Source organism: Scleropages formosus, chromosome 16 (genome assembly GCF_900964775.1).
Source record: "Scleropages formosus chromosome 16, fSclFor1.1, whole genome shotgun sequence".
Lineage (NCBI taxonomy): Eukaryota > Metazoa > Chordata > Actinopteri > Osteoglossiformes > Osteoglossidae > Scleropages > Scleropages formosus.
In genome coordinates, this window is record NC_041821.1 from 17,085,112 (window position 1) to 17,098,841 (window position 13,730).

General features: G+C 41.6%; 1 protein-coding gene across 1 annotated transcript; it reads left to right on the forward strand.

Moving 5' to 3' along the window:
* Nucleotides 1–867: 867 nt before the first annotated feature.
* On the forward strand, nucleotides 868–7,078 carry LOC108933598 (creatine kinase, testis isozyme). The gene is made up of 9 exons (XM_018750776.2): nucleotides 868–907; nucleotides 1,747–1,793; nucleotides 2,714–2,912; nucleotides 4,254–4,411; nucleotides 4,553–4,685; nucleotides 4,843–4,999; nucleotides 5,744–5,867; nucleotides 6,260–6,449; nucleotides 6,918–7,078. Exons 1-9 carry the CDS (start codon nucleotides 868–870, stop codon nucleotides 7,076–7,078), a joined length of 1,209 nt encoding a protein of 402 aa, XP_018606292.2.
* Nucleotides 7,079–13,730: the final 6,652 nt, after the last annotated feature.

The window sequence follows — 13,730 nt, forward strand, 5'->3', positions numbered from 1 at the left end:
CTGTATTGGATTGGTACAGCTCTACACAGTCTTCTGTAAAGAACATAAACTTTGTGTCTTGCAGAATCGTTATTTTCAACATTTTATTTTTTTGACATCTTTCTGTGGTAAAAGCTGCTATACAGCGGAGATAAAAAATTTTAGGGAAGAATAGGATCCGTTTATATGTTGCAGTGTGACCAGTTTTCATTTTAAGTTGAGATTTTCAGCCCATTTTTAAGTGAATTATGCAGTAGCCTGCTGTGGTACAAAAAGTAAAAATTGTCTTTCTTTGCTCAGATTTGAAACATTTCACATTTGCACAGGACAATTGTAAACTGTTTTCATAAATTAGGTTTTACAGTGGTGAAAAATATTCTCTTTTCTTACTGATGTATTTCTGTCACTACCCTTTTTAATAAATCCAAGATGGACTAACAGAAATACTGAAGAAAGTTTTTGATATGTATGGATTGATGTATTTTCTTTCTCGGCAGCCTGCATGATTTCCTGTTTGAAAAGCAACATTTCATCATTAGATGAATTGTTTTTTTTTCTTACCAATCAAGGTAACATTGTCAGTGCATGGAAATAAAAAAGGGGGGAAAGGGGGAGGAGTGTTTTCATGTATGTCATCAAGTGACCTTGCTAAGGGAGGCTGTGACTGGTTGACCTTAAAACTCTGCGGTTCATGTTTCTGGCTTTCTGGAGATTTTTTATAGATTTCAATCTCGTTAAGACCCCACTGTGTGAGGTCCTTACCCCCATTAGCGTAGACAGCATCTAAATCCACATGTTGGTTGACTGAATATGGTCCCGAGAACCGGGATACCAAAAACTCTATCAAGCTGTCCTAGTCAAAGATGTGTCCAGTGTTGTCTTCGCGAAATGTGTGCCGATGGTTCACGTCTCCTCACCGCCAGCCGATGTTCGTGCACCTGAGCTGAAAGTTTACTGCCCGTCTGTCCCACGTAGTGATACTCACAGTTCCTGCATTGTAATGTAGATGACATTCCTCTTTTTAAGGACCCCAATGGTCTACTCTCATCATGGCAGTGCAGTTCATAGAGTGCTACACACTTTGTGAGCCCCGTGTATCCTATATGGATTCAGCAGTCTAGACACATTCTGAGAGACATCTCCAATGTACGGTAGGGGGTTTCTTGCGTATGCTGAGCCGTCCACAGCTGACAAACCTCGGATGTGAATTTATCTCACGATGAAGTTGCGTCTGGGTATACCATACAGGTACACATGTAGAGGCTAACAATAAGGAATTTGTGTCTTTTTGTTTAAACATGGAGCTTTCACAGGACAGGTATTGAATACAAGGCCTGTCACAGAGTTTCAGTTTGTGTGCATTATTACAATGCAAATATAAATAGAACCGTAAAAATAGACACATTGTTTTAACACTGCAGTATAACCTTGGCTACTATTTTGGCCAAGTAGGGAATCGGGACGTGGTCATCTGAGATGTTCAGTCACTATTAATATCTCTGCACAAAGAGCCCCTACTATTGAGCGTGAACATTTCACAAGAATGTGGAAGTTAAAGCGTGAGTTTTTTATGTTTGTTTCCATCTGTAGAATGAGCAAAACTTGTGACGTTCATTTACAGTAGTCTTTCAGTGGATTGGTTCCAGTTTCATGATGTTTGTTGTGTGAAGTGTACAACACTGAAATTCTGGAGTTATGCTGCTGATTGTTCTAATACTCATGTAAGGTTGCTTAAGTTTTTCTAATAATGCTGGATCCCTCTTTTAGCTCCTGCTGAGTACCCATTGGAAGTGAAATACAAGTCTGTCCTGGAGGTATGTAAACAGTTGCATGTAAACTAATAAGAATGCAAGAATAGCACTTAAAAAATAAAAGATAGAAAATTGTGATAATAATTGAAAGCGACTTTGCAATACCTAAGTGGTGAGCACTAAGCATTTTAAGTTAATGAAACGTGTTTCTTTGCAACCTTGATGTGTATGATGCATTAACAAATGTATGACTACCGATAGTTCAGGCATAACTGAAAGGTCCTTAAAGGCTGGATAATTTTTGCAATACGCATACCACACACACACACAGTGTGGATTTTATATTAGTGTCGAAAACTTGTTACATGCTGAGCTGGAGCTTTGCAGTTATGAGCATGCACATTTCCTATATAACTATATATGTTCTGTATATAACACTGTCCTCTATGGAGTGGCCATTAAAATATTTTATAATAATCAGAATGAGTTGGATCCCTTTTGAATTGCACCATGTCTGTATAAAGTGAAAAAGTGAACTACTAAGGTAGTATTTACAGTTCTCTTGAAAAGCATCCACCTCACTTCCCTTTGATTCGGCGTCAGAGGAGTCAAAATGAACAACTCTCTCAATGTCATTAGGGTCGGCCATCATTCACTGGCATTTTATGCTCGCTTATCAGTCTTTAAAAAATCAAATTTATTCATTTTGTTTTTCACATCCATTATGAACGTATTATAAAGTTATACATTTAGTTTTAACCAGAGCATAGCAGAAAATAATTTTGTCTTATGCAGCACATTTACGCTTCTTTTCAAGACAGCGCATGACAGTCCTGTATGTAACCTATTGTATCGCAACAATGAATTGAAAATTTGAGTAGATATCCAGGGAATTGCAAGACTGTAACATTAAAACTAGGTACAGCAGTTATCTTATGCTGTGATGAGGAGATTTATTTCCTTTGTGATCCTTTCTGTTCCAGAGCAGGATGCCCAGAGACCCAATGACCCTGTTCAACCTGAAGAGGCTGTCTCCTAAGGAGGAGTTCCCAAACCTTGCCAGAAATTACACCTGCATGGGCCGCATCCTTACCCTCGACATGTACAAGCGGCAGTTCAACAGAGCCACTGAGAGTGGAGTCATCTTTGATGATGTCATACGGCCAGGACTCGAGGATCCAGGTAGAATTTATACATAGAGCAGTTAAACATGTAGAGTAATAGTTAAACATTCAGGATTTTTTAAAAATTCAGGGTAAGTCATGGGAGGGGACCTGTATCCTTTCCCAAATTGTTTATTTGTACCTACATTTAGTTCTTACCGTAGCTTGAGCTCTGTTCTCACTTTAACAACATGTCTTATTGTAAATGTACTGTTTGAGGCTTATTTGCTCAGTATTTCACGGCACAAATTAGCTGCAGGAAAACAGATTATCTAATATAATAAAGTAAAACCAATTGGAAATAACTACAGTCCTTTTTAAAATATTTAAATGAGCCTTAAATGAAACAGCATCAGTCTAAACTTTCACCTCTTATTACCTATTTATGCGGAACTTCATGAAATATGTGTATTATCTTCCACATTTTGACATGTTCAATAATTTCATAACTTGCAATTCAGTAATTGTAACATTACAAATTTCTTATACTAGTTCTTTGTTAAGGAAAGAAGCAGCATCATTTAGAATTTTTTTTTAATTCCATGAAAAGTATTCACTTAATTTTCTAAGTGAATCTGCTTATTTTGAATGATCTGCTTTAGCTCATATCTCATTTTAAATCAATTTTGATGTAGTGCTGTAAGGCTAAAAAGGCAGGAAACACAAAGTGGCACAGATGACGCCCACATCTAACCGTAGTATCAACAAGATGATGTTTTGTGGTCAACAGCTCCTCTCTAAGACTGATGAAGCAGCCAGTTAGAAGGGGTGTAGCTGACTACAATGTGTGCCTCTTTCCCATAACTCAGATTATCTCAGCTTCTAGCTAGTGCCTCCACATCTTTGCTTTAAATTCTATAATAACTTCTTAATAAACTGTTGGGCATTTTAATAAGGATTCATTAGTTAATGCTCCAATTAGTTATGTAGATATTGGACAGAAAGGCAAGCTGTAATACGTGTGAGAGGATGTGGGTTTGATCCCCGTTTAATCTGTATGGCGTTTGCATGCCCTCCCCGTGTCTACGTGGGTTTCCTCTGTGTGCTCTGGTTTCCTCCCACAGTCCAAATACATACTGTTCAGATTCACCCATAGCGTGTGAGTGACAGAGAGAGAGTGTGTTCCACTGATGTATGGATGAGTGACCCATTGTAAGTAGTGTATCTAGCAGTGTAAGTTATCTTGGTGAATAAGGTGTGTGGGCCGATAGTAACACTACATAGAGTTCATTGGAAGTTGCTTTGGAAGTAAATATTATCAAAGTGATAGGGCACCAATTCATAATGCTAACTATATGTCCATTAAACCTAGAATGTTTCCTTTGTCATGTCGCTGGTAGTTCCTGTGTGTTTCAACCAGGAAAGCCCTCGAGGCCAGAAGCTGTAGGCTGTGTGGCTGGAGATGCGCAGTCCTATGTCCTCTTCTGCGACTTCTTCGACCGCATCATCGAAGCCTATCATGGCTACAAGGTCACCAGCTCTCGCCAGGAAAGTGATTTCAACTACAACATTTTAAAGGTAAAGGAGAACCTCTACTGAGAAAAAATACTTGAGATCACCAAAATGACCAAGGCTGACTGACACTTCAGACACAGGTGGTTGCATACGAGCAGATGAGTGTCAAATTTATGAGCGTGATCACTTTTTGTGTGTGTGTAGGGTGGCGATGACTTTGACCCAGCATATGTAGCGGGCTGCAAAGTGTGTGTCAGCCGGAGCCTGGACGACTTTTCCTTCCCCACACACTGCAGTCGTGGAGAGCGAAGACAGCTTCTTGCGCTGGCTAAAAAAGGTACAGCAGTGTCTTCGGCGCAGCGTCGAATTCAGATTGCGTTGAAGGGAAGCCCGCAGTGCTCGGCGTTAAGGTGTACAAACGGGGTTAGTAACTTCATAGCATCAAACCACATTTCACACATTAAAATGGAAGATTATAACTGAACATTTTTCAGCCTTCTGTCAGCTAGGTGAACAATTCCCAGGTCAGCTCTACTCCATGGAGGAAGTGTCCCAGAGGAAGCAGGACAACGGATTCCTCCTGAAGGTGCCTTCCGAGTTCCAGATGAGGACAGGGATGGCTAGGGATTGGCCCGACTCACGCGCAGTTTGGTCAGTTTCCAACACGAGGCTTCACTGTAAAGTGTTGGACTATACTTGTCATTCTGCATGTGAAGATTTCTGAGTTTTGGACCTTTTCTTTTCCAAGGTCAGTTCATTCACCGTCTAAACACTAGCTGAAGCGCTCCAAAAACTTTTCGAAGTTGTGCAGCCGCAACTTTTCCAAAATCTTCTTCAAGGCAGCGGCCGTAGCAGTGAATGTTATAGCTCCGTCTCATCTTAGCATCATCGAAATGTATCCACCACCTGAGTGCTTCTGCCTGCTCGTTGTCTCTGTCTCATATGTGCGATCAACATTCCCAAAGTCTCTTGACCACTTTTGTCAGGCTTTACACAAAATTCAACCACACATATCTGATGTACAGTCGAAGAAACATCACTCACAGCCACCATTGTAAAATAGAAGTTGAACAACTGGGCGTGACGATCCATGGACTGAACAGAAACCGGTCCAAGTAATGGTGCAAGGTCACGCGGCCTTGACCTTGACCGTCCCACCACTGCACAGCTGCGGCACACGTGGGACACATGTGCTACAGCCAGTCTTTAAACTCCTCAGTCATCCCTCATACATCCCTCACTGATGTCTTCACTTACTTTTGAAGGAGAAGATAACCATGTGAATTGACTTTTTACCCAGTTGTCACCTCTGGTTTCCGGGATGCTACGTCGAAATTATTTTATAAACATCAGACCACAAACTGAGCAACTTTACTGATGGTATCTTCTGCACAGGGTGAGCACACATGACAACCTGGTTGTGTGGATTAACATTGAAGACCATCTTCAGTTTGTCTCCAAGCAGGATGACTCCAATATTAAAAAGGCATTTGAGACTGTTTGCACGCAGCTCCAAAGAGTGAGTTAGAGAAATGCCCTAATGGTTTGAAAGAACTGAAGGTAATATACAGTGTACAATGTTCTCAGTAGCATGGAAACTGCTATAATAATACAGTAGTAATTTATCGTTCATATTGTACATTTTACATCATTGTACATTCCTCACGTTTGTTGTCATTAAAGTTGGAAATTCTGAAAGCGATGAAACAATAATTATAATAATAATAAGTCGCTATTCTGAACACACTTATTAGGTCAAACAAACCTGAGATGGAAAGTGCAATATGCAGTGGTTCATTTTGGCAGTGCCTCTTTCTTCCTTGTTTGAAATAACAGCAAGGCATGGGGCACATACTGTTCAGCTTCCCACAGAAATTCCTTCGAAGGCTGTGTTTTACTCCTGACCTCCAGGTGGAAGCGGTGTACAGGACACTGCGACATTCGTTCATATGGAAAGAGCATCTGGGCTGGGTGGTCAGCTCTCCAGCGGAGGTGGGGACCGGTCTCAAGGCCAGCATTCGGGTGAAGCTGCCCAACATGGCCCAACACCGCCTCTTGGAGAACATCTTGGAAAGACTACGTGTTCGCATGGACACCCGTGGTACTGCAATCAGCAAAATCTGACTGAACAAGCATAATGCATTGATTTATTTAGCTGATGTATTTTTCCAAAACAACATACAATGTTATTTCCACTTTTTTTTATTTACCTATTGACACAGGCAAGCTTTTTTTAATTGAATAAATTACAATAAGCACCTTGCTCAAGGGTACTACAGCAGGAGGGAAATCTGGACCAGGCTCCTTCAAGTACAGGGCAGCAACTTTAACTATTTCACAATCTGCTTTAATCCAACTTCTTGATCGTAGATAATTGACATTTTCATGGGTATGTAGTTTTATTTGTGTTAAGAAGATGTCACTAACGTTGTTGTTTAGGGCAAGTTCAACACTGTAAAACAGCCAGCCTTTTACATTCAGCTCTGGATGTGTACTGTAAAAGATGTCCAGAAGCACAAATTCATGTCACCCGGTGTAAAGTGATCTCTTGCCTACTGTTTGTCTCCAGAATCCAGTGGAGTGTGTACAGTAACAAACGCTCAGACCATTGGCTTCACCGAAGTTGAGCTAATGCAATTACTGGTGGATGGAGTCAAGATGCTGATTACAATGGAGAAGAAACTGGAAGCAAGTGCAAGTATTGATCACTTAATTCCAGCTCAGAAGTAGACAAGAACTTCTTATAAATGCCCTAAGCGACTGAAGTAAATAGCACACATCATATTTAAAAATGATCTCTTAAGATTGAAAAAAAAAAAAAATCAAGTTACACTTTAAGGTTTTCACATTTATTTGTGGAATATGTGTAAAAACTGGCAGGTATTTTGCGTAACAGACTGCTCCCTCATGCAATCATTGTTGTACCGAGGGAACTAAACAAGACTCACCCTATTTTTATGTGGTTGTGTTTTTCGCTTTGTTAGAAGTGGTTCAGTCTAAACAATTCATTTACAAATTTTGCACAGCTTGGCATTTTCTGATGGTTTAAAGACACACTAACAGATTCCCCACATCCACAGTAGCACCTACACTAGTTCTTCTAGAGACATACAAATGAGAAAGAAACTGTGTGATTGATAGAGCCCATGGCAACACCTTGCTCATACACAGTCATGTGGTATACTTGAAAACCTGTCTGGGTTCTACTTCACTGCATTTTGATAATGACAGGCTATTAACATATTCTAAGTCTGCTACTTTTAATGCTACTATTATCTGTACCTGAAGTTCCCTCTGTAAAAACAGTAAATGGTTGATGTAAGTGATGAGTTCTCTTTTGCTAGAAGAATGAACATTTGATCTGTATGATAACATACAACTCTGGATTCCTTTTTGGGTATTAGTTTTCTTTGGCAACGGTACTTGGTCACATTGTAGAAATATTGCCAACTTTTGTCAATTTGCCAATATTGCCCATCAAAAAAATGAATTTTCAGAATTGACAGTTGTTGTCATGGTCAAGATGACAGTGTTGTATTCTTACTTACTTTCAGTTGCATTCTTTTTCTTGTATCGTCATCTTTGTTATCTTGAAAGCCAAAGCCAACGCCCTGGACCATTTACGTGCTATGATCATACAAGCTTGGATGAATAGTAAGGTTCATGAATACAATCTGTGGCTGGTTATGGGACAGAGGTGGCTGCACGGTCAGGACCAAGACACAGGACAGCAGGAATTTAAACAAAACTGTTTTATTACAAAATAAAGGAAAGCCGCCTTTCAGACAGACCAGCAACAAAACAGCCACCCTCTCAAAAATCCAAATTTCCCAAGCCAGCATCCAAAGTCATTAGGCAAGCTGCTTTTATGGTCCTTGTAATGGGCCCTTCAGTGTCTGCAGCTTGCTGTCATTATTTTATTATGGCAGGGGCAGGCCCTTGAAAGCTCTTTGTCATACAACATCTGCCACCAGCTCACAATGTCACCTAAGATGAAATGAAATACCAAAATAAAAAGGTTTTTTTTTTTCATGACAGTGATAACATATGTTATAACAAAATTATTACATTCTACTGCTCATTGTGGCATAGTTGTCAGACTACTGCCTCTGGACTCAGAGACCACAGGTTTGAAACCTGCCTCTTGCTGTAGCACCTTTCAGCAAAGTATTTACCGTACTTTGCTCTAGTAAAAGTTACCCAGTTGTATAAATGGATAAAATCTTGTATGTTGCTTTGGAGAAAAGCATTAGATAAATGAATAAATGTTATTGTCCCAATGATTAAAAATGGTGCATCGTCATCACTGACACATCAGCATCAGCAATTGTGGACGATAGTAAATTTTTGGGCCTTTAGGGTCCTCTTCTGACTCTGACTTTTAAACCGCAAGAGAAACACTATTTGAATCCTAAAGGGGAAGGCTCAGGGGAAAATTTCAATTAACATTAGCAAAATGGATAATACTAAAAGCAAACATGCATCACTTGTTTTATAACAGCACCTTGCATATTAACGCACTGGTGTATATCATGCAAGCTTTTGAAAAACTTAAATTGACCTGTACACAAAATATAAAACTATTTGAATATTTAAATACAAAAGCCATGATTAGTATTTAATATACATTATTCAATACTTTTTACAATTTTTTCATGTTCTCTTTATATCTCTACCAACTTGTATCAAGCGTACTTTAGATTTGACCGACCCATGAGAGCCTTCCTCCAAAAGCCAAGTTACAGAATGTCATAGCAACTGCCTGAAGTTCCTTGACATGTCAGTAAGTTCAGTTTTATATTATTCCCATCAGTAACCACCAGGGGGTCCCCTTTTGGTAACCTCGCATTCCCAGTTGTGTAATCGGGACTGGCTTTAAACAGAAGCTTTCCTGTGGTGAGGAATGGGAACAGCGCAATAGAACGAACGTCGAAGAGCTCTATCTGTTTCAGCTCTTAGTGTTTCTGCATAGCCTTGCATTCAGTTGTACCTCAAGTTCCCTGTTCCTGTAGCACACTCATTTATCATGTCTTGTGTGAAGAATTATTGTGTCTGAAGCACTTTTCACCCCACACTAAATAACTCACCACAGATCAGATATTAAGATCAGTGCTTCACCACACCTTCAAGTATTGCAACAGAAGATTCTCCCAGTATGATGTACTGCAGAGATGGAATAATGAAAGACCGTTGTTGAAGCACAGAAAGAACTCCTGGACCGACATCAAATGGTCTTGCAACACTTCTCAGACACCGTGGACAAGATGTTTCAGACCTGTCAGGAATGTGTCAAGCACTGCTGGTTCTGCATACACACTGAACATCCACATCCCATTCTCAGATATGACAGAACATGAGAGAGCTGTCCAGCTGGCTGTTCCTGAAAAATATGATAGATCACCAGATCAGTATCAGGGAATCCTCCTTCAACTCACTATGTCCTGGCCATAGCCCCATAATGTTTCCTCCTTAAAGGCTCTACTTTTTTGCTCTTGCCAGAATCCTACAGAATTGATTTGGCACAGGTGATTTGCACCAAAACTCTGCCAAAGACAGTCCCAAGCCAGGCTGAGAAAGGAGGAGAGTTGGGCGTGAGGCTAGCTACCCCACACCGTAAAAATCTTGTCAGCTACAGAAACAAGGAAACTTCATGACATCTCAGCTCTTAGGGATGCTTGGAGAACCCTTGTTGGCAGCCTATGCCCCAGGAGGGGTGGAAGGCATAAGAAGAAGAAAAAGAAGGTTAGCACCAAGCAAGGAAATACATGCTACAGTTGATTCATAGACCACTTGATGGAGGTCTTTGACTATCCAGTAGGACAATGGATTGCAGGAGATGCCTCTTCTGACCATATGCCTGGGGAATTGAACTACAGCTGAGTATGCACTTGAGCTTTAAATTGTGGCTGCTACCAGTGAATGGAACAAAGCAGTTCTCATGTCTAGTTTCAATAAACTTGAATTGTTCTGTCTGGATGGGGATTGGACACAACCAGTTCATCTAGTGAGCAATTTGTCTGGATAATTTCCTTGGAGAAAGAACCAGAAAATGGGGACTGCAAAGCACACTCACCCAGAGCTCCTGTTAGGGGCTATTGACACACCAGTGTAGGTTAGGAGATGACAGCTCAATCCTGTAGAGACACAACAATGTAACAAAGATGGACTCTGCCTCTATTGTGGGGAAAGAGACCATGTATGCATTAAATGCCCACAATAATTATTTGAGGAGCGCTCAGACAATCTTTGAGTGGTTCTCCCAAGCTATCCTCCCTCACTTCTCAGTTGCTATTGCCTCTTTTAGTATCATGACGTTCTTATGTGTTTGATGCTAAGGAATAATGTCTTTTGTCCAACAGTGGACCTCCTGACACCAAAACAACAGATAAGAGTTGAATATTTGAAGTTGGCTCAAACAGTGAAGGAGATGAACAGTTACAGCTTGAGCTTGCTTGGAGTGATGGAGTCAAGATGGACAGGAACAGGGAAGTAGAAAGTAAAACACTTGTGAAGTCATTATTTGGTCAGAAAGACAAAATAACAACTACCAAGGAGTTGCCGTCATCCTCAGCAAGAAGCATGTCAAGAACAGATCAAGACCATTCACAAGCTGACTTGTACATCTCCTAACGGGAGACCACAAAGCCAGATTGACCACATCCTCATCAACAACAAGTGGAGACACACCCTACAGGATGTATGAGTGATGCGGCACGCTGACATTGGTAGTGACCACAATCTACTGGTGGCAAAGCTGATTCAGCATCCTCCAAGACAAAACAGCGCTGACCATTGATAGTTTCAACAAAGCTATGACTGAAGCAACAAAAGAGACCATAGGCTACTGGAAGAGCATTAAATCTGAATGGATATCTGTTGACACATGGAAGGCCACAGAGGAGAGGATGCAGTTAAAGAACTGTACCTCCTGGATTCCAATTCACCCAGGCTGAAGGAAAGGTTAGCAGCAAAGTACAGAGAGAGACAGAGAAGTCAAGATGGCAGTGAGGAAAGATAAAAGGTGGTACACAGAGAGACTTACTCAAGAAGCTGAGGCTGCCACCAAATAGAAGGACATGAAGACAGTCTACCTGATCACGAAGAAACTACAGGTCAACCGAGGACAGAACCAGGATCTCCCAGTAAAGGCTGAGGATGGAACACCCATCACAGAAGAACTAGCCAAGCTAGAGAGGTGGAGAGAGCATTTCCAGGGGATACTGAGCCAGCCAGGCCCACCAGCACTCGCTAACATCATTAATGTAGAAGTAGACTTGGACATCAGCATGGGAGACATCACACTCCAGGAGGTCAAGGAAGCCATCTGCAAGCTGAAGAATAAAAAAGCTCCAGGAGATGATGGTGTGTGTGCCGAGATGCTGAAGGCAGAAGAGCAGGAGACACGCATTCTCCAGCACATCCTACAAGACATCTGGGACAAGGAGGAACCCCTGATGACTGGAGAATCAGCATCATTGTTAAACTGCCAAAGAAGAGAGACCTTGGGACTGCAACAACTGGAGAGGCATCACCCTACTGTCTTTCACCAGCAAGGTCTTCAGCCTTATAAGTCTTCAGTGCATCATGTACACTGTACTATGTCAAGAACAAACTGGCTTCAGGAAGGGGAGTTCTTGGACTGACCACATCTTCCTCCTCTGCCAAATTCTTGAGCATTCTTACGAATGGAACTGCTCACTCTACATGGTGTTTGTTGACTTTGAAAAGGCATTTGACAGCCTGCACCGTGCCTCACTCTGGAAGGTTTTCCGACACTACAGCATTCCCCAGAAACTGGTCAACATCATCCAGTCCCTCTATGAGAATGCTGAGTGCCGGGTCATACACAACAACAAGCTGACAAAGTTATTCAAGATGGACACCACAGTCAAGCAGGGCTGTATCCTGTCACCGATGCTATTCTTGGCAATCGGCTGACTTCCGGAAATCATCATCCAGGGAAGGCGACAGGCATTACAGTGGACCATGACCGCAGTCTTGGAGCACCTGAACTATGAGGACGACCTAGGGCTACTGTCAAACAGGTACCAAGACATCCAGCAGAAGACAGAGCCTCAGCAAGACTGCTAGCACCACTGGACTCAAGGTCAACACCAGAAAGATACAGGTCATGAGGAAGAACGCCACAACCAGCATACCAGTCACTATAAATGGCAGGTCATTGGAGGACATGGAGGAGTTTGTCTACTTGAATGGAGGTCTCAGCTAATTAGAAGGATTTGAACACAAGTGTGGTGGTGCAGTGGGTTGGACTGGGTCCTGCTCTCGGTGGGTCTGGGGTTCGAGTCCTGCTTGGGGTGCCTTGCGGCGGACTGGCGTCCCGTCCTGGGTGTGTCCCCTCCCCCTCCGGCCTTACGCCCTGTGTTGCTGGGTAGGCTCCGGCTCCCCGTGACCCCATATGGGACAAGCGGTTCTGAAAATGTGTGTGTGTGTGTGTGTGTGTGTGTGAACACAAGTCAAAAACCACCACTCTTTACCCCTTATAACAGCACCATTATATCAGGTGAGTGACATCTCAGGAGTGCTTACAACCCAATAAGAATTTATGATGGAGATAAATAGAAGACTGCTTTAAGCACTATTAGAAGGAACTATGAGTACCCCATAATACCTTTTGCCCTGGTGAATGCGTCATCTGTCTGTTAAGCCTCTGTGAACTAAGTACTCATAAACATGATTTTTGTTAGTATACATATATAGGAAATATCCTGAATTGTTCAGTTACACCCTTCCCCAGAGAGACAATGTAAGATGGATACTGTGATGCCTGCATAAAAACAAATTGTTCATAAAAGGGGAGAAGTGCTAATTTTATTGGTCGAAAATCTCCTTCTAAGGTTTTGTGCTCAGTCCATTTGGGATAGAGGATCCCAGCAAGATATCAGCAGTAGTGTCCTGGCCATAGCCTCAAGAAGCTTCACTGGACTTTTGGAGCTCATTAAGTTTTTGAAGGAGTTTTTGAACTGAAGGAGTATTTTCTATATTAAAATAACCTCATCCTATATCTTGTCCTTCATAATGCAAGTAGATGTACCTGAGGTGGAAATAGGAGCAGTTTTGATGACATTGCCATGTTACCCTTCCTCAATTGTTCTCTTATGCCTCTTCTTCCTGTAAATTGTCTTCCAGTGAATAGAATTAGATTGTCAGCAATGGAGAAATTGCAGAAATAAAGCTAGCACTTGAGGAATGGAGGCACTTGTTACAGCATCTCTTATATGGTCTATCATGACCTCAGACAAACAAGTAAGCTGAGTAGCTTAACCAGGAGAACGAAAAGTACTTCAGCAGCTACTGTACCCAGAATTAGGCTGTCTGGAGCTGGTACTCTCTTAGGCAGAATACACACAGAAGTCCCTCA

Coding starts and splice junctions, on each gene's coding strand:
- LOC108933598 (XM_018750776.2), top strand. CDS start 868: ATGTGTGCCGATGGTTCACGTCTCCTCACCGCCAGCCGAT. Junction 1,794..2,713: donor AATACAAGTCTGTCCTGGAG/GTATGTAAACAG, acceptor TTTCTGTTCCAG/AGCAGGATGCCCAGAGACCC. Junction 4,412..4,552: donor TCAACTACAACATTTTAAAG/GTAAAGGAGAAC, acceptor GTGTGTGTGTAG/GGTGGCGATGACTTTGACCC.